The 23,922-nt window shown below is 49.0% G+C and overlaps 3 protein-coding genes across 10 annotated transcripts in view; 1 reads left to right on the forward strand and 2 right to left on the reverse strand.

Annotated features, from left to right (window-relative positions):
* STARD3 (StAR related lipid transfer domain containing 3) overlaps positions 1-11,462 on the reverse strand; it is a 36,906-nt gene extending 25,444 nt beyond the window's left edge. The window contains exon 1 of one of the 6 annotated variants that reach the window (XM_014603595.3): positions 11,445-11,462. The gene's annotated coding sequence lies outside the window, so the exon portion shown is untranslated. Of the gene's footprint in view, positions 1-1,066; positions 1,173-4,520; positions 4,619-8,809; positions 8,957-8,982; positions 9,001-11,444 lie in introns of those variants that run through there. The other 5 variants (XM_059726981.1, XM_014603596.3, XM_014603594.3 and 2 more) reach the window with 5 other exon arrangements.
* The window catches only part of PGAP3 (post-GPI attachment to proteins phospholipase 3), a 97,210-nt gene extending 85,619 nt beyond the window's left edge, over positions 1-11,591 (forward strand). Inside the window, exon 6 of the mRNA XM_059726985.1 lies at positions 11,447-11,591. Within this exon, the coding sequence (XP_059582968.1) occupies positions 11,447-11,489 (43 nt within the window). The 3' untranslated portion in view covers positions 11,490-11,591. The remainder of the gene's footprint in view (positions 1-11,446) is intronic.
* A 2-nt stretch (positions 11,592-11,593) lies between these two features.
* The window catches only part of PPP1R1B (protein phosphatase 1 regulatory inhibitor subunit 1B), a 52,327-nt gene continuing 39,998 nt past the window's right edge, over positions 11,594-23,922 (reverse strand). For 2 of the 3 annotated variants that reach the window (XM_059726988.1, XM_019482540.2), the window contains 4 exons: positions 22,283-22,447; positions 15,347-15,418; positions 14,126-14,275; positions 11,594-13,323 (listed from right to left, as the gene is read on the reverse strand). In XM_059726988.1, the coding sequence (XP_059582971.1) occupies positions 13,220-13,323; positions 14,126-14,275; positions 15,347-15,418; positions 22,283-22,447 (491 nt within the window). In that variant the 3' untranslated portion in view covers positions 11,594-13,219. The remainder of the gene's footprint in view (positions 13,324-14,125; positions 14,276-15,346; positions 15,419-22,282; positions 22,448-23,922) is intronic. The other variant, XM_014603604.3, reaches the window with a different exon arrangement.

The following is a 23,922-nucleotide window of genomic DNA, read 5'->3' on the forward strand; positions in this document are numbered from 1 at the left end:
AGTAGCTGTGTCTATCCATCCGATGAATAAATCCAGCCCCAGCTGTAATCCTGATCTCAAATTTTTATCCTGCAGACAGGAGGTGGAAGAGCTCCAGAGGATAAAGCTGGGAAGCATTGAGCCTGCTTTCTGCTCTGGATGTTGCTAAGGCATAGTCGTGATGGCCTGATGCCCTTGCTGAGTCCCTGCAAGACCCTGTTATTAAACTCGGAAAATCTCAGAGCCTCAGAGTCCATCCTAGCTCATCAAGAAAGCCCTGCCCGGGAAGGGCGAGGCTGCAGGCACAAGGAAGCCACAAAGCAGGGGTGCAATTTGGAGGGATGGAAGTTCGTATTTAGCCTCTGTAGGTTTTTGCAACCTTGCAGGTGCCTTGACCATCCTCGGTTTTGCCTCTGGTGCACTCCCACTGTTTTCTGCTTCTGCTAAGGGTCAGACTCCTCACAATCTCCCTCCTCCTCCAGCTAAGGAGAAAGAGTGTTCATTAATTCCTTCCAGACACAGCAACACTTCGTACTGAAACCATCAGCTCTGACCCACAGACACTTGACTCCTTAATCGTCAGCACAGGGACGCTTACATGCTGATTCATTGAAAAGACAGGGCTGGAAGGGTCTTCAGGAGCTCATCTAGCCAAACCCCTATGCTCAAGGCAGGATCATTTGTGTGTAAACCATTCCAGACAAGTGTCTGTTTAACCTGCACTTAAAGACTTCGATTGATCACAATTCCACAGCCTCTCTAGGTCATCGCTCCACTGCTTAACCACCTCATACAAATAATGTGCTTCCCCCTCTCCAGGAAGGGTACAGTGCTTCTATAGCACTCCAACCCCGCCCCCCCCCCCCCACACACATACTAAGAGACAGCACACGGTTCTGCTATAGAGCTTTGAATTTTACAACCCTCAGGTCCCCTCAGGCAGGTCCTTTTAAGTCCCTCCAAGAAAGGCTGAAATCCCCTTCAGAACAAATGAAGGCAGATGCTTTCGATGGGTCTTTTTCCCCCTCTGTCCTGAATCAAATCATTCAGTTCAGAACAGGATGCCTCCAGCTACCCAGCTCTGTACCTGTCATCAGGAGGGATAATCCAATTATCTGCAATTCACATTCATCACCATCATACTCCATTTCCACTGGCAAGACATTCCAAGACTCGCAGTTAAACTGTCCGTCACTGAACTATGCCTCTTAGATTCACCAAAGGGAAGTTGGGTATAAGGGTCATCTGACTTAGGAGTGACCAAACATTTTGTGCTACAGGCACATCAGAAGTCAAAATAGAAGAACTTCCCAGCACAAAAGCAAAAGAGTAAGAACTTTAAGCCAAGTCACTTCTAGAAAATCTTTCACTAGCTTCTAAGCAACAGCGAGGGCAGCAGGAAGAACATACGAGACACGTACTCAAAGGCTTTAAAAAAAAGCGATGCAGTCTCAGTTACTTGAGTCATACACTGACTCACGAGAAGCATTATCTGGAAGTTGAGTTAAAGGTCACCTTGCATCCTCTCAGGCCCTGATTTCCTCCTGCTAGAAATCCAAATCAACCAGAAAGAATGGCACCAGTGAGCATTTCTCATAGGCCCTGTTCCCTTTACTGCCCATGCAAAATTAGGGAACTGAGCTCAGACCAGAGTTCAACTTGGATTGAACAACAAAAAGTCAGGAAACATTTAGATCTGCTGCTCCAGTTTGGGAATCGCAAGGAAAGTGTAATGGCAAGGAATTCCTGTCAGCAAGACCCACCACAAGATGCCCCTTTAACCCTGAAGGGCTGGGCTACTCCAAACTCAGCTCTACCCTCTCTGTATCCTGGGGCAGAATAAATTATGCAGAATATGGCACCCTTCCGACTTTTAAGCCAGTCCCCCTGCCATACCACTCCTGCTTCCTGGTTATGTTATCAGGAGTTTCTCTGTGTGTTCCCAAACTATGCGGTATGGGATCATGACAAAAGGAATGCAACTGACTTTGCTTTAAGACAGTCATGCTAGTAAGAGAGACACTTGAAAGCCAGATGGGCTCTCTACTGTACTCAACAACCAGGGGATGCAAAAAGTACCCTTCTTAAAGCCTTGCAACTTGTCCCATGACCCTGGAAGCCTGCACAGTATTAAAAAAACCCCCAACAACAAAACCCCAGAAAACCAGGACCCCATTCTATTCGCATACCTAGCCACCTTCTTAATTCAAAGCTAGTTGCCTTCCTCCATATAATTTGCAGTCACTCAAGCTCACACCCCTCAAATGCAGCCTCCTCATTAGCACTTCACACTATCAAAACAATTTTCAGAGTACTTCAGTGGCAACTTAATCGTTCAAGCCTCCGATTCACAACCCGCCCCCAGCTAGCAAGCTTTCTGATCACGACTATTCTTAATTTGTAATTTGTGGGGCTGAGCCATCTCCCTCCCTACTCTGACAATCCCCCTGGAGTTCAGTGTCTGACACCAATCCTTTTACTCCTATCCCAGTGCCAGCAAGTCAGCAAAAAACACTGCTTGCCTAAATATTCAAGGAGTCTGATTTCCATGCCACGGCAGCTCAGCTGTGAGACTCCCACCATCCAGGCTGGCAACTCAAGGTCTCACAAGTGTTCGCTGAAACCTCAAGGTCTGATGTAATTAGTCACTGTTTTTATTAACAATCCCCAGCAGCTGCCAGCTCGAGTTTGGAGCAACCTTAATGAGGAGCCTCTCTGGGCATCATGTAAAGATAAGACTTAAACAACGTGCAGCAGAAAAAACTGTGGCCAGGAATAGGTTTAGGAAACATAAGATTTCTCATGAGGGTTTTTACTCCTGGAAATTCTTGCCTTTAGGAGTAGCTAATATCGGATGGTTCAGAGAAACTGTTCCTGAGACAGTGGAGACCGTTATCAACATACCAAAACATTTCAGATATTATGCAGCCCCTGACAATGTCAGGGAGACAGAGCCACATGACTCTAGTTTCCTGGCATTGAGAATGCCACAAGCTGACACCACACGTGAAGCAGAAGTTCCTTTCATTTTGCTTCAACCCATTTTAGTTTGTCACTAATTCTACTGTGAGACCAGTTGTTCCCCCAAGGGCTTAGGTCTGGTTTGTAAACTGTTCAAAACAGAGAGGTGTCAATTTGTTTGCCACCACTTGCGGTCTAAATAAAAAGCACAGTGGAATAAAAAAAAAAAAAGAGACTGATCAGATTTCACTGTACTCCAATCTTAAATCTCCCCTAATTCGTGCTTGTCTCCTTTATGGCAGGCATGATTGTTATTTGCTAAATGCTATGGTGATAAATGTGACACAAATGCTTCAAATGATTCAGATTCATGACTACAGGAGGACTTAAGAATGTCTGAACAGTTTAAAGTTCTTCCAGTGCTTAAACAACATCACACCCTGGTGGGGGTTACTGTGCCAAATGGGAAGAGTTTTCACAAACCTGGGCTCCATAGCTGCCATCAGAGCCAGTGTGCTAATGTGAATTTTTGTTTCGAGACCCACCATCGCTGGCATGCCCTGTTGCCTGAGCTTTCCAAGCAAGAGCAGCAGCGTATTTCTCCAACCAAACATTTAATGGTACCCAGGTTTGAGCAACACTCACATCAGCACCCAGTGAAAACAACACTTTTAGGAATAAGGGCAAAAAAAGGAGACAGATTGGACCATTTCTGCTGTGCCAAGGTACGAGGGCTGAGAGGTATCAGTGGAGCCTGGGTGTCAGGGCAAGCACAATTAGGACAACAAACAGTGGTAGATCAGGCCAGGGAGCTGGGCTTCTGGAAGTCCTGCCTTCTAATCCTGTCCTTATGTTGACAAGTGATGTTTAGCTTGAAAGCAAGAGTGGGAAGACAGAATCAGGAGGCTTCTGAACCCATGACTATGGCAGCTAACATGGATTTTAAAGGAAGCTTAGCACCTGCTAGGAACAGGGCAAGGTAGGGTTAAGTACAGCCAGCTAACTTGTGTCTGTTTGGGTTTTTTTTTTGTTTTTTTTTTTAAATCACTGTCCTTGTCATCACTTAGGACAGAACTCTGTTGATTAACAGGATAAGCTGATCTTTTAACACAATGTGCTTTCAGTATACAGTCAGCCAGTCAGAGCACCCCCCACGAAACACCCATATTTCCTGAGCCTTCCTCTATACGATGGAAACAATAACAGTATTTATATTTCAAACAATAGTCCTGTATGTATGGGTGTGCATGTTGGGAGGAAACTACACAAAGTGACAGACACAGTTCTCTGCAAAAGCAGCCTGCAGCTGTTTGTATCATCTGTCTGCACAAGTCCAGGGTCTCATCCCATTTTGTAACACAGGCTCCTAAAATAGACTAACCAATTCAAGTGACCAAGGCTACATAGCCCCAAGGTTTTCATGCCCTGAAGGATGTTTACAACATAGCTTTATTGGGGCTGGAAGTCACAGGGAGCTCAAAGAATATTCCAGAGACTTACCTATTTCAAATAAAGTGCTAAACAACAGAGCAGGGCTCTGCAAGCTTTAAACTGAGGTCTGGTCCCAATTCCTGACTTACTTGGTGTGGCCTTAAACAAATTGCTTCATCTCTCCATGCCTTAGTTTCCCCAGCTGCAAGCAAGAGCAGATACAACTTCCCAGGAAGAGATGAGAGGCTTAATTAGTTAGTATTCATAAAAGCACCTTGGAGGTCCTTGGCTGGAAGAGAAAAGGTATTAAACAGGAATAAAGCTTTTAGTTACACATCTCTCTGCCTCTGTAAGCTCCTAATAGATGTTTACTGTCTGGATAGTGCTTCCTTCCTCTCCTCCAGCTAAGCTGAAACTCCTGCTCACTGTCACTGATGCCAAAAAAACAGATCAGATAGCTTTAAACCACTTAAAATGTAATGGTGCCCTTGGCGAATTAGTGCATAAAGCAGCTTTAGGAGGATTTGATTTAAATCAATAAATTGTTGGTAATCATCAACTGTTCCCTCCGTCCCACATCAAACCCCACTGTCAATCAAAATTTATGGAGAACATTTAAACCAGATCGCTGCTGTTCTAAGGAACTGGCACTCCCTATTTGATCTCAAATCAACACAACAAATCAGTACTTAAAAGGTGAAATCAAGAACCATAGAAAAGTAGTGATGAAAGGAGCCTCAGGGGGTCTTTCTCCACCTGTCTGCTGAAAGTAAGATTGTCCATGTCAAAACCACCACACTCGCTGTTCGTGTAGCTTGCTCTTAAAGACTTCCAGTGATGAAGATTCCACAGCCTCGCCAGGTAATCTATTCCAGGGCTGAACCACCCTCATACATAGAAAAGCCTTCTTAATATCCAGCCTACATTGCCCTTGCAGCCATTTCAGCCCATTACTTCTTGCCCCATGCCAGTGAACACTGAAAAACACTGGCTGCCATCCTCTTTTATGTATTTTTTTTTTGTATCTGAAGACTGTTCTCAAATCACCTCTGTGTTCTTTCTTCTTCTGTAGACTAAATACCAGTTCTTCCAACCTTCACGTGAATAACACATTCTCAGTCATTTTTGTTGCTCTCCTCTAAACTCTTTCCAATTTTTCTAGACCTTCCTTGAAACAGTGCCCAAAACTGAATGCAGTGTACCAGAGGAAGCTTACGCACTATTGAAAAGTGGAAGACATGCAGCGGACAGTCCATTAACACATCCCAGTCTGCTATTAGCCTTTTTTTGCAACAATGCTGTTACACATTCATTCAGCTTGCAAACCATTACAACTTCTAGTACTGCAGCCTAGTCAATCATTCCCCATTTTGTACTTATGAATGTAATTGTTATTTCTCAAGTATGATACTTGAATTAAGTGTATATTTAAGTGCAATCTATTACATTCTTGTAACAAGATCTGTTATGTTGCACCCCTTCCCATGCCCTACCGCTTTGTCAAGTTAGATTATGAACACTTTTGGGTCTAGAGATATTGGAATGGTCTAGAAATAAGGCACTGGATTTGGACTCAGGAGACCTGGATTCAATTCCCTGCTTAGCCACAAAATTCCTGTGTGATTTTTGGAAAGTCACTTAAAACTTAATTTCTCTTCTCCCTCAGTTCCCCACCTGTAAAACAAGTTATAATGCCCCCCAAACCCAGAAGAGTAGCATGGGAATGAAAGCAGCAATAAATGCAAAGCACTCAGACACTATAATGAGGAAGCCATATAAATACTTAGGGAAATACTGGAACTCTGTTCTTCTAGCCACTGTACAGAAGAAGACAAGGCAGGGTAGCACCTTAAAGATAAACTTGTTGAGAAAGGCACACACTTTCATATAAGACAGCCTACTTTGTCAGATGCTATGAATTGATTTGCAAAGAGCGGAAGTACTAAGTCAAGAGGAATGAAATAATTTCAATGCAAAAGATAGGGAAAGGATGGAGGAAAAGATAGGGGGAGGGAATACTGCTGAGTACCCTCGCATGTCCTCTCTGGACATTTCATCACTGACCTCAGGGTAGTTAAAGTTTTGCTGTTCTTAAACAAATTTAACTGCAACTTTGCAGAACAGCTATCCACAGTCTGGTCTGTGGTAAGTAGGGTCTCAACAAAGACTCTGGATTCTTATCCCATCGGCTAGACTAGCTTTTCTAACCCTTATGTCCCTCAGTGGGTTGACGTCTTTGTTTTTCCCTTTTCATCTCTTCACCCCACCTTCCCCTCCCTCAGCAGTGACCACTCCCTGTCCTTTCCTCCCCCTTTCCCTACCCTTTGTATTTAAATTATTTTATTCCTATTTATTGCCCCTGCTCTCTGCAAGTCCATTCATGGCATCCAAAGAAGTAGGCTGTCACCTACAAAAGTATATGTCTTTCTGAACAAGTTGATCTATAAGGTGCCACCCTGCCCCGCTTTCAGGCTAACAGAGCTAACTACCTTTCTGTATAGAAAAAGAAATAGCTCCTGCCTCAACAGCTCACAGCCTAAACCATAAAGTACCAAGCAGAATGGGACCTTCTGCTACTGAAGGCACCTTTAAGCTCTGTTATAGCACAAGTCACAGAACCCCCCTAACCTCCACCCCCAGTTATTAAGTTCCCCACGAGTACAAACATTTGGAAGGTCAAGTCTGGCCCAAATTTTAAGTTCCACAAACGTTTTAGAAACTCCAGTAACGATAATGTTAAATGTCTAGTGGAAACAAGACATTCCCTGACATTGCAGAAACCCTGGCTCTGCATCAATGGGAATCAGAAAAAGCAAGAGGGACACAACCTTGACTAGAAAGCATGCGAGGCCTGATCTGTGGAGCAGAAAAGACTGAGAGATCTGAAGGAGAGCCAAAGAAGGGATGAAGAACCTGCCATGTTCAGCCCTTGAAAGAGCTAAGGAGTTATTCGTGGCATCAGGAGCTAAGAAGTTATTGACAATGTTTCATAAAAGGGGGATGCTGGCTGCCATGGTTCCCCTGCTTTACCTGTAACAGGTTCAGGTGTTAGGTCTGTGCTGTCAGAGTTGACAGTTCTCTTAAGTAAAGTTTAGATTATGGATTGTATGCGATGATCCCACCTCAGGCAGGCCTATTGGATGTGAAAGATCATAGGCTCAGGCCCATCACCAAATACTATAAGCCTCCCTTAATAAGGGAGGCCACTGGGGACATGATCAAATGATTTCTTGGGACAAATAAAAAGAAAACAGGAATGGGAGTGATGTCATAGGTTAATGACAAGAGATGCGGAAGGGGACATGGAGCAGAGCACGCTGGCCAGTGCCCACTGCCCCCCTGAATGAGTCAAGGACCCTGTGACACCAACTAGTAAAACTGCCTGGAGATGTGAGCAGAGGAGTGAGAGGAAGACAGCCGCGTACTCAGAGGTCTCCTCCCAGCCACAGACTCCTTCCTGGTCTTATAGATGAGCAGCTTGGCCAGCGCCAGGAGGAGGTTGATCAGCAAGTCCCAGGGCTTGGTGGGGCCAGGGATGGGGAGCACGTAACAGAAACGGTGCAGGGAGAAGCACAGCTGGAACCTCAGCAGGAGGCAGAAAGGGCAGTCCCACGCCAGCAGTGGGACTAGGTGACCTCAGGAGCTCCCTTCCAGCCCAACTCGTCTAGGATCCTACAGCATCAGGGAAACACCGTGACCACAATGGTGGCAGGGGAAATACCCTGACTGAGGCAATACAATTAAAATGGCACTGTGTAGTGGAGGGTACACCCTTGTCTGCTTGGGGACAGGACTCCCTAGGAGAGCCTCATGGGTAGCTTCCCACTGGCCAGCTTCAAGTAAGAGGATTTCAACTACATGTTGACTTTAGGGAAAATGGGAGACTCCTCCCTAGCTTGCTGCGGCAGCCATGCAGCTGACGGCAAGCGAAACTCGGGGGCATCCGAAACCCAAGCCTCCAGACTTGGGCCTGCACGTAGGATGCCTGCCAAAGGATCTGGAAGCATCAGAAGCCCCAGGCTAGAAAATTTGGGGTGGAGGACACTTGCCGGTAGTAGGGCCACACATGGCTCTTGAACGACTGAAACAGCAGCACTGGGGAGGAGCAAAGCAAGCCCCTACCCCAGAGATGGAGAACACGGGCCCGCGAGTGCACCCCACCCCAGCTGCCAGGACAGCCCCCAACACGGGCCCAGGACCTCCTGCTCGGAGGCAGCGGGTCGGGCGAGGCCAGGGCGCGAGGAGGGGGTGCCTCCCCAGCCACCCACGCGGAGGCACCGGCAGAGGCAGGGCCCGGGTCCGGCCGCACGGCGGGAGGCGCTGCACGGGCCGCAGGCGGAGCCTCCCGATGCCGCCGCCACCGGCCGGGGCAGCCGCGACGCGCGGGGGTGACGGGACACCGGGCTGGGGGGGGGGGAGGCCGCTCGGGCCGCGGTACCTACTGGCGGCTCCCGGCAGCCGGTGACAGCTCGCAACCGACAGTAAAACCCCGCGACTTCCGGGTATCCCGCGCCAGCCCATAGAACAGCCACCGTGACCTTTCACCCCCTCTGTGACGCCGGAAGAAGAACCGGCGCGGGACGTAACGCCTGTGCCCGAGGGAAAAACCACCTGCGGGGGAGAGGGGACGAATCCTCGAGGGAGAAACCATCGTGGGCAGAGGGAGGGGGGAAGCTCTGCGCAGCCCATTGGCAGGGCAGGGCGGGCACCGCCTCAAGGTGGGGTGGTTCCTGCTGAGAAGGGCACGGCAGGGGCAGGGAGCAGCTCTACTCCTCCTCTGCTGGGCGCCTGCAGGTGGGCCGGGCTTGGCTTCTTCAGGCCTAGGGGTCACTGGAGGCGTCGGCCTCCCATGTCAAGCTCAGTGCCCAACTGGGAGCCCTCGGCCGCAGCAGGCCATGGTTGGCAGCCTGCCTGCCTGAGCAGGGCGAGCTGCGAGCCCCGGAGCTGGCCCCAGGACCGGTCGGAGCTGGGTGGGGCGAAGGGGACACACGAAACAGGAGGTGGCTGATGGGACCAGCAGCTCTGCCTGCCCAGAGACTGCCTGGGCTTCCGGCAGCCTCCATTTTCCCTCGGCCTCCTGCTTCATGCACCTCAGGGCTGGTCTCTCCTCACAGTGTAGTCCTCCTGAGCCTGGCCTTGGCCTTGCCTGGCAAAGGCAAGTTGGTTTCTGTAGACGATGGCACGCGAGAGCCATCCGGCCAGCATCGCATCCAGCCACCCTCAGTTCCCGAGGCTGAGCGCCTGGGTGTGCTTTTACAGAAGGTGCAGCCTTTGGCACAGATCCAGTCTGTAGTGCAAGGGAGATGTCTTAACTATCTAGCTGCTCCCCTTCCCACCTTGCTTCCATTGGGGTACGTCAGTAATTTTTCTTGTATCTTAGTATCATAGTACTTAGGGTTGGAAAGGACCTAAACAGACTATCAAGTCCGACCCCCTGCCCCAGGCAGGAACTGGTGCTGGGGTCATATCACCCCAGCCAAATGTTTGTCCAGCCTCCTCCTTGAAGACCCCCAAGGTAGGAGAGAGTACCACCTCCCTTGGGAGCCCATTCCAGAGCCTGGCAGCCCTATCTGTAAAGTAAGAGGAGTGAGGAGAGTAGCAAAAGTGGAGTAACAGAGCAGGAACAAGGCCCTCTGAGGCTGAGGTAGCAAAATACAGGCACAGACAGGGATTCAGAGGACTATGTTTGTGGCTTTCGGTGCACAGTTGGGAACCATTTCTAGAGAGGCAACAAAGCCGGGATGGAAAATTCTTGGAAGAAACTGGTGGAGATCAGTGAAGGTTGTGTGGGGCTGTGGTTAGAGGCACAAGTTTGGGAGTCAGGAAACACTCACCTGCCTGATCTCGGTCACTTCACCTTTGTCCCAAATCTGCATTCTCTCAGTGGCAGTACAGTTAGCGAGCCAACTGCCTGCCGAGTCAAAATTTCCATCCTAGAAATGCATGCAACCTGCCAGCATACCTCAACAGCCCAGGACAAGTCCTTACAAGCCAGTCATGGGCCTGCAGGAAGGGATCAGGGGAGGGAACAGGCCTGTGTTGATTAGCAAACGCAAATTGCATTTGTTAATGATGCGAAGCTAGCCTTTGTCTCAGCATCAGGGTGGATGCCAGGACCCCACGTCTTATTCACTTCCATGTAGAAAGTCAGTGGCTGGAAGGAGAGTACAGCTGGCTTTGCTCCCTTTTAGCAACAATGCCTTTGCTGTGAGCAGATCCAATATCACCCTAAGTGAAACCAGTTATTGTACAAACACAGAAGTGCCTACTTAAGCAGGCAACAGGGGGAAGTCAAACCTGTGTAATTAAAGCAGACTGAGGTACATAGCAAGGGAGGGATTAAATGGACTAATAAGCTCCTCAAAGTAAATCAATAGCCTCCTGCTTTCTTGCTGGTGCTTTTAGGATAGCAAAATACTCAAGAAGGGATTAGGTTGGTGGTGGACATGTTTACAGATCTGTTTACAAGATGGGCAGTGTGAAGGGATGGGGGCCAACTGGCTCTGGTAGGTTTGGATTCTGTGATTATTGAATACAGCCTCATGTGCGTGGGTTTTAAGTGGGTACCAATAGGTTCTCCAGAAGGCATGGGAAATAAAGGGTTACAGATAGTGTCAGATCTGGGTTCCTGGTTCTACTTTTGCCCAGTTTAGCTGTGGAAGTGATTACCATCCAAACCTAACAGCTGTGCATCCCTATCACTGTCACCACTGCCCAGGACAATGACTGAAAAGTCTTGGGGCTTGATAGCTCCTCTCAGCCTAAAGCAGAACTTGATGGGGCAGCATAAGGAAACCTTGCTGCAGCCCATCCTGCACTGACCCTACTTCCTTGTTTTTCCCTCCTGGTGGGGAGTTCCTTCCAGGTGCACCCCCCTGCTATCTCAAGAACCTGCTCTTTAACCACCCAGCACTGTAGTGGCTCCAGGGCCTACCCCCTTCTTCCTATCTCTGTCTCTGCAGCCATAATCAGTCTTGGAAACATGAGAGTCATACCCAAGCCTCTTCCTTACCAGGAAGAAGCCTGGGTCACTCCACCACCCTCATAATTGGATGACACCTTCATGTACTTACAGCACCTGTGATGAGTCTGCTTCTTGGTTTGCTGCTGGGCACTAGATGGGACAAAGAAGACTGGCCAGCGTACTGTTCCTGATCCAGGATCCTTTTCTCTTTCCCTGTCCCTCCCTCTTCCCCACCCCCAATAAAACAGTCTGCAAATATTTATGTACAAAGCTTTATTACAGCAGATCTGATCTGGAGCACAGAAAGGCATTGCTCAATACAGGATCAAAGGGTGTATATAGAGAGAGAGAGAGAAAGAAAGAGACAGCTAAACTATGCTTAAGAACCTGCCTCTTGTTCACAGCCCCCGGTAGGGACCACATAACCATGGAGAAAGGTGTTTGGCAAGTTTGGGATTTGGCAAACAAGAACTATCTGCATTTTCCACAACAAAAACTATTTGCATTTTCCACAGTAGCATTCCCTTTAAGTCACCAGTTCAAATCCAGCTCAAGACTATTATAAGCTGTTTGGTAGCCCCCTGTGAAGTGGTCATGCCCAAAATAATCCCCATTGTTGGCACTGCTTGGCTTTCTTTTAGGGGCACTGCTGCCAGCAGAGAGGCCAAGGAGACTGCACTCACGTCTCCCTCACTAGAGACTGGGCCCTTTGCAGATCTAGGTTGGAGGCACGTTGGTGGGAGAAGCTTGCACTTCCACTTTGCCCTGCAGATCTAACCCAAGGATTTCAAGTCTCCAGGGCTGTCAACCAACATTATGGTTTGACCTCACTTTTAATCAAGTGAGGTCCAACAGGTCAGCAGTATAATTAACTTGCCTTTCATTGCTGCTTCACATTTTAAAATAGTCCCTCCTGGTCTTTCTCCCTTCTGTGATATTGTGATATCACTGGAGTCCTACTCTGCTCCGCTGAAAGTCCTGGAGATACATGGATGTTCTACAAATTTTCTATTCTGTTCAGCCCCATCCAGTGAGCTCTGGGTGTCCCCTTGCCCCACAGAGCTGGACTTCGCTCCAGTGCTCCTTTCTTGCTCCTTCAGAGAACCTCAGAAGCTTTGATGAAATATTCAAACCAACAGGACTAAAGACTAGACCAACGACCCTCTGTGGGGAATGAGTTCTCATTAGTGCATCCCAAAGCACCTCCGTATAGACCGGGATCTCACAGTCCAGGGTAGGTCATGTTAAAAAACAGCTCAGAGGCTTATGGATCTCAGGTCTGCTTCAGGCGTCTCCATCACATGGGGTGCTGTCGCCAGCATAAGTTACCTCCCACCCTGTCATGGTGGGTCTCCATCGGTGAGACCAAGGACTGACTGGACCAAAGAGACTGAACTTCTCAAAGGAAGGCTTTGCCTTTAGGGCTGAAGCACATTGACAAGCTTGCACTGCTGCCTTCCATGCTGCACGGGGTCATGCAATTGTCTCCCAGGAAAGGGGTGGAAGCTTCATTGTTTGGCACGCTTATGGGTAGATTGGACAAAGCACTAGGAAATGGACAACAGGAAATAGATCCTGCAGTGGCCACTCAATCTGGGATAGCATACACTGCAATAGAGCAAGGACTTCTCCATTGCTATCATCTAGAGGTGGACATGCAGAGGCTTTCAATCATCTGCCAAGCTTGCGTCATTCGCCAGTGCTAAACTCATTTAATAGAGACAAACCATTGGCAGGAGACAGAGAAATCAAAGAGAAGAGAATAGAAGGGGAAGGAAAGAGGAAATGCAGCCATTAAGGAAAGAGAATCCAGACTGGGGCATGGGAAGATGAGAGCACTCCATCCCTGGGGTGGCCCCCTCCACCTTCCTCCTGCCTCCTGAACTAACTGGTGCCATCCAGAGGGGAGGAAGGAGTGTGGCTCTCCATGTTAACAGGGTGTAGGGCTGTCTCAACAAAGCCAACATGTCTTCGCTCTTTGGCAGGTCCTGGAGAGGGAAAAAGAAAAGCAACAGGTGAGCACCCCAGGGCAGGGATTACTTAATTAAGCATTACTGGTTTGCTGAGTCTCTCATGTACCAAGGTTTGGGTCTTTAACTGGGAACATGAGGAGCAATAACAATAACTCTATGCTTCCCCATGCTAAGACCCCTTCTCTAGAAGACAGAACTTAACTTCCAAACAACCACTCTCATTCACAAAATGCCTGCCATTTGCAATCCAAAGGCAAAACTGTCTGGAGGATGAGGAGGGAAAATTCAGTCCACAGACCCCACAAAGTAAGCTCTAGACTCAGTCTGAGACACGAATTCCTAGCATGTAGTTATTAAAGGTCCACGTAGCAGAATCAGGTTGTTAACCAGAGCTTGTTACAGCCAATTTCCAGCTTGGGGAAAGCCACTCTGCTGAGCTGAGGTTCACCCCATGGTTCCAACAGGATACAAGATTCTTCTTCGCTTTATGTTCCCAGTTAATAATTACTGTGCACTGTTAAAATCATAGCTACATCCCTCCCCTCAGAGCTGACTGCACCACAGGGTGGGGATATGGTCCTGTATTTTGCTTTCCATGCATCAGTTGAGCTTTCTTCAATGAATGCATGTAAAGTTGTCCAAGATCCTCTCACACAGTTTGGTGCCCCAAAGTGGGATGGAGTGTGGTTTGGCTCTACAGTACCTGGCTGCACTGCTAGACTGTACAACCAGCAACCAATCAGTTCTGTAGTTACTCCTGTTTTTCAACATCCTTCCCCTCCTCCCCCATCCCTGCTTCTCTGACTGGGGATGTTACCGCTTGCAGGAGGATTGTCCTGCTCCATTTCTGGTTCCTGGTCCTCTGCCCCTGCTCCTTCAGCATCTTCAGGTATTTCAGATTCAGCAAGCGGTTTCAGTCCATCCCCAAGGTCATCTACGCCCCCAGCAAAGGACACCTTCTGGCCACCTATTGGAAGCAAGCACAGCTGGGTCTGTCCAATGAAGAGCATCTCCAGTAAAAGGGTTCAAGGCAACAAGCAGCAAACCAGGTGAGTTCTTTGAAATGTTACAATTCAGCGAAATCCTACACCCTGATTACAGATCAAGTCCAAGGCAGCTCCAGATCCAAGCCCTCCTCCCTCCAAAATTAACACTGGGTTCCTCTAGAAAAAACTTTCCCTCTTCACTTCCCCCCTACCCCAAGCTCCAAACTTCTTCTGAGCCAACCCAGCAACTTACACATGCGGGGGGAACCAGGCACAGCTGGGAGGTTAATGCAAGACCTTGGGGAGTCAAAAAAGGCCACCGATTTGCAGGTGGGGGTGCCCGTTTCTGGTGGCTGATTGTCAGAGGGAGTAGGGAAGCAAAGAGAAGGGGAATCAGGTGGATGCATTGATGGATGCAAACAACTTGTTGCCTGCAAGCAACACTCTCTGGGCCTTGTTACACATTAATTTTGCATGACTCCAGGAGCTCTTAACCCTGCACGTTAACACCTTTAAGTGTTTTAAAGCACTCTTATGCGGCTCAAAGTTATGCTACTCCAGGCCAGCATTATCTCTTGATCTGGGTGACCTAGCTCCTGTTCCACATAACCCAGTCACTCCCAACAGATGTTCGGCTCAAGTTGAAGGTGTGACTGCAAGCTAGCACTAAGCCAATCAACGTTTGTGTGGCTCACAGTGTAACGTGTAACAAGGCCCTCTGAAAACTAGACTCAAGCCCTCACAGGACAGGCTGCTTGTAGACCGGTGACCGCCCAAGCAAATTTTAGCCTTGATGGTTCTCGATTCCAAGTGCAGAATGGCACATTCATGGCTTGGACCCAAATGATTCTGAGGCTTCCAAAAAGAAAGATGGACCTAGACAATGCCTGGGATTGCTGTCATGCCAGCTAAACCAGGCATGTGACAGATACCCCCACTCCCCACCCATAAAGGAAACAGCTTGACCCCAACCCCAGAGGCCCAGGGGGGTACCCAGCCCTGGCACTGAACCACCAGCAATCTCCCGTTGCTGCTGCACAGGCAGAGATTACCTTTTCTTTTGTGTGACTTGGAGATGGCTGGGTAGACACGTGGCTCTGACGCCTTGGTCTTGTTTCCTGGGGCTTCTCAGGGGGGCAGCAATGAATAAGGAAAAGAACAAGACACGCATTGCACAAAATCCCCAGTGGAAATACAAACGGGCAGGACAAACAAACCAGCGAGGGGTCCAGACTGTCATGGCCCAGATCAGTAACCTGGCAGGGGGACAGGGCAGCCCCCTGTGCTGCTAAGCCGAACAGTGTGGCATGGTTAACATCTCTTGGCATCAATCAGGGACAGCACAATTACACTGGCAAAGCTACGGCAACACAGTATTAGGTGATCCATTGCTTCATGAGAGCCCTGACTGCTACAAAGACTGTGTTCGGGGGAGGGAAGAAAGAGCTCACAAGAGATTCTTCTCTGGTTTACACTGGTGTATATCCTGATCAACTCCCCTACAGTCAACCATGTGGTGCTGAATTTATGTCAGTGTTGCTGAGTGGAGAATCAGGCTGGTAAGAACTTTGCAGCTAAGATGTTTGTGGATCTCTTAACAACTTTGCCCTGCAATTGGGGAATGTTACATATTCTCAGGGTGCCCTTGGTTCAAGGGCAACAGACTGTGGCTCTGTCTTTGGTTTCAAATAGCAAGGGATCCACATGTGCCCCACATCAAACGTATCCCCCTTGCACCTGAGTTATGTCAGCTTTTACTAGATGGTTTCATAAACAGGGAGAAGGAATTCAGGTTTCTGTTATTTCTCTGTTCAAATAGCTCTCTCCCCCTTTTCTTTAGATAGGAGTGCTCAATCCCTGGCCTGTGGGCCAGATCCAGCCCCTGATGCTGTGTCATCCAGCCTGTTGGGGCTTCCCATGGTGGCACCACTTCCCTTCTACCAAATTTCCAAATCCAGACAGAGCCCCGATCTTGGTGTCTGGGGACAGGTGGGGGTGGCACAAGTTGCCAGGGTCCTACCCTAGCATACAAGGGTGCTTCTGGACCCCAGGGCCAAATCCCTGCACCCAATGCCCTATGCAGGCACACAAAGCCTGATCCTTGTAGGCAGAGCTCAATCTGGCCCACAGACTGGTCTAGTGCCACTCACCTAGCCCACAGGGCCAAAAACTTGAACACCACTTCTCTAGACCATTAATGTAAGGAACCCAAATGCAACCAGTCTGAACTAAAGCCTGGGAGCTGAATCAGAGATGCGTACACTTTTGGGATAGCCCATAAAGCGCACCTCTGCCCTGCCTGACTTCAGACTAACACAGCTAACTACTTCTGTCTATTCAGAAGAACACGTTTGATCAACCCCACCATGCACACACACAGCTTCACAGGTTGGAGGCAGGAAAGGAAAAAATGGTCTTTGCAACAGAGCTGCCTCTGGTTTGAGATAAGCAAACAGCTATTAAACAGAGTCCTACGGTTCTCATGGGATGCTTTCAGTGCAGGGCTAAGGCAGGTTCTTCACTGTGTGCTGCCTCTGACTGCCCTTCTTCCCACATGTACAGTCTTTGCACCAGCGGGCTGTGGTGTTTTACATCACAGCTCCATGGTTCCCCTGAGATCAAGGCACCTTGCAGTGTGGGTGTAGGCCGGAGTACTCACGTGCTGACAGCTCTCCCATGCCTTCTTCCACCCCTTGTGCCGAAAAGACAAGTTTTCCTACAAACCACTGGGAAACACTCCTAGAGGGGTTCAGCTTTCTGTATCACAAAGAACTATGGGTTATGCCCCCAGAAGCTCTCATAATATACTCATAGCTGCATGCAGGTAGGACAGAGTGGTGTGAGTAGGGCTTTGCTTTGTGCCTTGGGCTAAGCTAATCCCCTGCTCATGCACTGACCAGCTGAGTTAACTCTGCAGGGAAGAAAAATCCACAAAAGTCACATCCTGGCTTCAGCCTACCCTGCTGCCTGAATAGCAACACAGAGTGAAACTGTTTAGTTTCCTTATGTGTATAACAGCATCCCCCTTTTGGCCACGGGGCTGTTAACACTTGCATTCCTGACACAATACAGTCCAAAAAAGACACAGGAATTTCAAGTGGCACCAAACAGAAGAGTTAAATAGATCATTTATTTTGAAATAAATCCTTTTAGTTCTATTCTTCCAAGGAGTTATTAGTAACACAGAGAAGGAGACAGCTGGCTACAGGCTGATCTCAGTTCAACCAGTATAAATCTGCAATAGTCCCAGACAAATACTAGCACAAGTCTAGTAGAATGTGTCCCACTGCATGTTGTAACCATATACCAGGGGCCAGTAATTCCAGAGCTTCCACCAACTGGTCTAGTTTTACCCAAGGGAAAATGACAGCAGATAACTCCCCTTTCAACACACAACAGCACTAGCCAAATCAACATCCTCCTGTCGTAAAAGAGTGGCAAGAGTGACGAATGGGAGTGCAAAGGGGCACCATTACAGAGCCTGCTGGACCAACAGATCCTGCAGATCTGGCTCCGAGAGTTACTTAGCCCAGCCTGTGCTGCTTATCCTGCTGCGCTCCATCTGCCCCCTACACAAATGTGCACCCCTCCCCCCCCAGATTCTTCACCATCTCTGAAACCCCTGGATCTTGTGTTCACAGGAGGCCTGGACGCCAGTGCAGGTGTGAAACACCACACCCTTACCAACGTGAGAGACGCAGCCGCGATGACATGTGCCTCCTGCCTTGATAAAATTTCTCTCGGTTGCAATCACCAGCTTTCCAGCACCTCTCAAGCTTAGCAGCACAGCGGGAAATGTGCCTGCCTGCTCAGGAAGGAGTGAGATCCTGTGAAAAGCAGCATCAGCTGTTTCCCAGATTTGGCTTGAACCTCTTTTCCTCTCCCCCAACCTATCCCCTCCACCCCTTTCGTTTTAAGAGCCTTATTCCCTATCCATCCACGAGAGGGCGCCATGCCCATACTGGATAGATGCTTCAGCCCTCTGGGCTGGGATGTAGCATGGCTTCCAGTGGGAAAGAGAGTTATAGATTCCTAGAGTCCGAAGGGACCTCAGTGGGCCATCTAGTCCGACCCGCTGCCCCTGGCAGGCAAGGAAACACCAACCCTGAAGTGAGTTGAGGGGTGCAAAAAGCCATCTGGGGAGTGATCAGTTCCTAGAGCAAGGTCAGGACAGCTGGCTTAGCCAATGCTCTGTCTGCAGAGCCCTAATCAGATTCATACTCTTTGTCATTATCTGGATGCAGCCAAGGTGCCGCTGTTACCAAAGGAAGATGGGGGTGGACTCTCTGCCTCCCCACCACCAATTTGGGGTGGCTTAGATCACTTTTGCAGCCATCTAATGGCTGTTTGGTGGCCTGAGTCTGGCAGGTCTCAGCTCGGTTGCAAATCAGACAGCTAACACTACCACTGGCCCCACTTGCACCCTTTGCTCCCAAAGGACCAGCACTGAGCAGGTCCTGAGGATCAAGTGCCCTTGAGTCATCCCAGTGATGCACCAGGTTGGCTTGCAGACCCAGTAGGCCTGATTGCCCAATGCCTTGTTCAGTTGTAGGGGCTCTGCAGGCTTTAACAGGGGTTCAGGAAACCTGTAGTCTCCTCTGCTCTGCCACTGATTTTCCAAGTGACCTTGGGCAAGTCACTTCCCCTCACTATACCTCCCTTCCCTCTTCCTCCCCTTCATCTGTCTAATCTGTTTGATTGTCAGCAACTGGGGGCAGAAAGTTTTCTTATATGTACAGCACCTAGCGCAATGGGACCCTAATTTCCCTGGAGGCCTTTGGTGCTACTATAAGGCACGTACACAACACGGTCTATCTGCAGCAGCTACTTCTGATTCTTTCAAACTCTCCTTCCATTATGATGCTTACTGGTCACAGACTGTGTGATGTACAATTTGGGGCATCTGGCATTTGTCCTTTTGTTAACCTTTCAGGTATTTTGTCTGTAAGATTGCATGCATTTGTTTATAACTCTCTCCCTACCACAATTTCCTTTGTGGCTTGTCTTAGACTGTAAGGCCATTGGGACAAATGCCAAGGATTTATGCAGGGCTCATTGAAGCAGGGCCCTGATCCTGAGCAGGACTTGCAAACATCACTGTAGCACAAACCTGAAATGGCCCTGCTATGACCACTCAGATGCCCTACTGATGAATACATCCTAAGCTCTCTGGCAGATTTAATGAGAGGCATGCTGGCAGAGCTCTGTGGGCTATGGGATACTCATGAATTGAAAAGCATGGGGCTGCTATAAGATTAGGACAGCTGGGCATCAGCAGAACTACATACAAGGGAAGAGTTTGGGCCTAGGGGAGCAGGGGACTGCACATAAGGAGTGAGGGACATCAGGAGCTTGGAATGTGGGGAGGCCTAATGTAGAATCTGAACCAGCTAGTCACCCTGACCCTCCTTCCCCATCCTCACTGCCCAGCACAGGAGTCACATTGCCCAGAGCCAGAAGGCTGCAGGGTCTATTTCTCCATATTGATCTTGCAGGGGAAAGAGACAGCCCATTCCCAAATCCCTTCCACACCCACTTCCCAAATTTAACCAGACCAAAAATCCCCCAAAACCCAACGGACAAAAAAGTGGGCAGATGAATGGGCGGGGGGGGGGGGGGGGGGGTGTCTCTTTCTGATCCAGTGCCAAGGCACCAAGCTCCCATTCCTTTTGTGCCAAGTAACAGAGATGGTTTCCTAGGTGACTGACGGCTCTTTGTGCCGAGTAAGCATGGGGCGGAGTGGGATATTTACAGGTTTCTCCCTAGCAGCAGAGGCATTAAATGAAGAGATATTTCTGTATTCACAGCAGGCCCCAGCAAGTAGGATCCAGGAAACTTGGGGAGGGCGAGGGGAGGGCGGGGAGGAAGCAGGAGGAAGGGAGATGGGAAGTGAACCAGACCTTTAAAGATGACTCTGTTAACCTCCCACCTGCTTTGAGCCTGCCCACCCCCTTGACCTCCATACTCCAATCCTGGAGAAACCGTCCTGGACTACAGCAAATGAGTAATATTTTCCTTCTCAAATATTCCCCAGTGTCCCCGCCCCATCACCTCCCTCCTGGGTTAAAAGGAGGAACTGTGACAGTTTTCAAATATCTGAAGGGCAATTATAGAGAGACTGAAGATGGGCTTTTCTCTGTGGCCACAGAGAACAGGACTAGGAGCAACAGCCTCAAGCTTCAGCAGGGGAAATTTATCTTGGAGATTAAGAAGAACTTTCTGACGACGAGGGTGGTCAAACACTGGAACAGGCCACCTAGAGAAATTGTGGAATCTCCATCCTCGGCAGCTTTCAAGGGCAGGTTGGACAGACACTTGGCTGGGATGGTTTAGTCAGGGATGATCTTGTCTTGAGTAGGGGGCTGGATCAAATGACCTCATGAGATCCCTTCCAGCCCTAGTTTCCTATGATCCTTTCCACAAATGTCCTAGAAAAACCCATGTTCTACCCCTGCCCTAATAGAGTCTACCTGGGGGCCTCAGACAACCTGCTTCCTATCCCTCTGATTCTGATGTGCTAGCATTGCCCACTCTACCGTACTCCAGAGCACGCTGACTGCACCAGCCACCCACACCCCCCTTCCTCCTCTCCCCCACCTCATCTAGCCTCCTCAGCCTGGCTCTCACTCACCACAGCACCTATGGGAACCAACATGGTGAGCCCTGCACTCCACTTGGAGACCACTTTCTTTTAATCATGGATCTCAGCAGTTCAAGGCCAACAATGTGCCTTTGGAAATGTCCATCTGCCCTCCTACCTGGAGAATAGACTCAAGCTCTTCTAGGGGGTCAAATATATAAAAACAGGAGTTGTTTGGAAGGCCAGGAGTCTTGTGCTAAGGAACAGGAGATTGGTGTTGACATCTGACCAGGAGGTTAGGGAATATTACGGTTCTCAGGTAGGGAAAGTGAGGCAGGGAGTTGGCCTGCCCTAAGGTCACTCAGGAAGTCCATGGGGAAGCTGAGGAGGGAACACAGACCTCCTGAGTCCCAGTCTCCTGGGTAAATGAGAGTTAGTCGAACGTTGTAAGGCCTTCTCAGCAGTTGACTATACTTGTCTGGGCACATTATTTGCAATGAATCAGTTACCTGGGTCCAGTTTTTTGTTTTTGTTGGGTTTTTTTTTGCTTTTTTAATGAAAATTTGTTGTGTTCCAGGACAAATCAATTCCAAATCCGTGAGTCCATCAAGAACCATAAGTGACCCTACAACTAGCAAACATCCTCCATCCCACCTCGGGCTCTAGATGTTTCCAAATCTTTTGGCAGGCATCCTATGTGCAGGCCCAAGCCCAGAGGCTTGAGGTTCGGATGCCCCCAAGTTTCGTTTGCCCTTAGCCATAAGGCCCCAGGAGCAAGCTAGGGAGGAGTCTCCCATTTCCATAAAGTGAGCATAAAGCCAAGATCTTCCCACTGGAAGTGAAAGTGGGAGGTTAGCTATACATTACCTCCATGGGTACTACCCTGTGCTAGGAGAGCGGTTTTCCCCAGGTGCGACTAGGAAAACCACCCTGGTGGTCACGGTGTTTCCCCTGCAAGGTAAGTCACCCATGTCCAGTTGAAACTCAGCTTTAGTCTTACCAGAGCCAGGACTAGAACTCAGGGCTTACTACTGGTTCCTAGGCCTGTCCTCACAGTCCAAAATCACACTGCTTCCTCACCCCCTCTATCCTCATGCATGGGGAAGACCTACTGATCTGAGCTTGTCTCATGATTTGCACCACTCTCCATCTTCCCCAGAGCCATTGACCGCCAAAACTGGACTAGATGACCTTGTCAGGTCCCTCCCAGCCCTATTTTCCTATGATCCACTGACAGACAGATGCAGATTGGAGGCTATAGCACACCTCGCTGCCACTAGGGGGCAAGAGGCTTTCTGGTGCAGGGAATACCTGCCCACGTTTCTCCCCACCCCCAGGCATTTGCAATAGCGGTTTGGTGCTTTCTGCCCCCCTCCCAATGCATACTCATGCCTCATTTAACTCTTACCAGAATCATTGCTGCTCTCCAGGTCAAACAGGCCAGGGCCCTCAATTTCGGCATCCTCTGGGTCATGTGGATTGCTGTCTTCAGTCTCCCCATCGGAGCTGTCATGGTCACCATCTTGCAGGTTACTGCTGTTTTCCAGGTGGGACTGCACAATGCGCTGCACAGCTGGAAGGGACAAGAGGCAAGGCTGTTGGAGCAGAAGAGCTGATGGAGGGAAAGCCAGCCCCACATTCTGACCTGGCAGTAGAGGCTGCAGGTCTGGCCCTGAGTTGGGGAGGGTGAGAGCAAGCACACCTGCCATCTATCTTCATAGACCAGAGATTCTCAACCAGGGTGACACAGCACCACTGGGTGCCTTGAAATCCTTTCAAGGGTGCCACACAATGTTAGCACCATGAGGTATGCAAACATGATTCACAAGATAAACCCAGAGGTTTCCAATAGGAATCCGCAGTGTTAAGAACATTCTGATCTGTTGTGAATGTCTTCCTGAGTGCTTTGCAACAGAAAAGTTGCTCTGCTATTTTTCCATAGTCAATAAATGAGTGAAAGTCAAGAGATGGCATTTTCTGAGGGCTACCTCAAGTCTAAAAAGGTTAAGAACCACTGCCACAGATGTATCCTATCATACAGCCCTGCCAGGGAATCTCAAAGCACTTGAGACATACTCCTTCCTAGTCTCAGTGCCCCGCCCTAGCTCCGGGGCACAGCAGGCCAGGAATAGCCCTGCTGCACACATAGAGAAAGCAACTTACCCAAGGTTATGCAGAGAGTCAGTGGCTAGAGCCAGGGAGAGAACCCAGTGATCCTGCCTTTCAAGACAATTTTTTGACCATGTCTCTCCTTCCATCCTCAATTCCCTTTTCTCTTTAACACCTGTGTCAATTCACAGACACCAGTGAAGTTAATTTCAGTTTAAGCTGCTGGGAAAACACTGCATAACTAAATGTAGCATCTTTAAAGGACAATGCCAAGGCATTCTTCAGATTGTTGCTGTAACCAACCCCTAGGACCTATCACTTGTTTCCTCACCAGTGCTTCCCTCCAGTCCACTGAGTGTTAGCTTGTTTATTTCATGGTTGCTTTTAAGTCCCAGGCTTCAACACCGTGGTAGTTCTGCAGGGCAGCTGGGAAGCCCGGGGCCGTGTGCACTGGTTTGTTCATGAGGCGGCTCACAAAAAGTGGTGACAGCTCCTTCATTAGCCACGTTGATGTCAGAGCTCTGGCACTTCTCTGCTCTGCAAGTGGTTTACAGCTGCTTTCTGGGTGCTTGGAACAGCTGCCCTTTGGGGGCAGACAGGAATGCATGGGTGTGAGAATGCGTGTGCGAGAGTGGCAGGCAAGGTTCTTTGGGTAGATGTGATATCTTTTATTAGACCAACTAAATAGTGTGCGAGAGCGTGAGTGTACAAAAGTGTGTGGGTGCAAGTATGTGTGAATATGCAAGTGTGTTTGAATGCGTATGTGAAAGAGACAGAGAGAGACTGTGTGTATGTGCATGTGTGTGTGCGAGCACACCCTGAACAGCCCTACCAGGCACCGTGTACCTGCCCTGCAACATGCTACAGCTAAGGACACTATTTGAGGAAATACAACTGATGAGAACAGGTTGGAAGAACTGGGGTTATTCAGCCTGGAGA

The sequence above is a fragment of the Alligator mississippiensis genome, chromosome 4 (assembly GCF_030867095.1).
Source record: "Alligator mississippiensis isolate rAllMis1 chromosome 4, rAllMis1, whole genome shotgun sequence".
Classification (NCBI taxonomy): domain Eukaryota; kingdom Metazoa; phylum Chordata; order Crocodylia; family Alligatoridae; genus Alligator; species Alligator mississippiensis.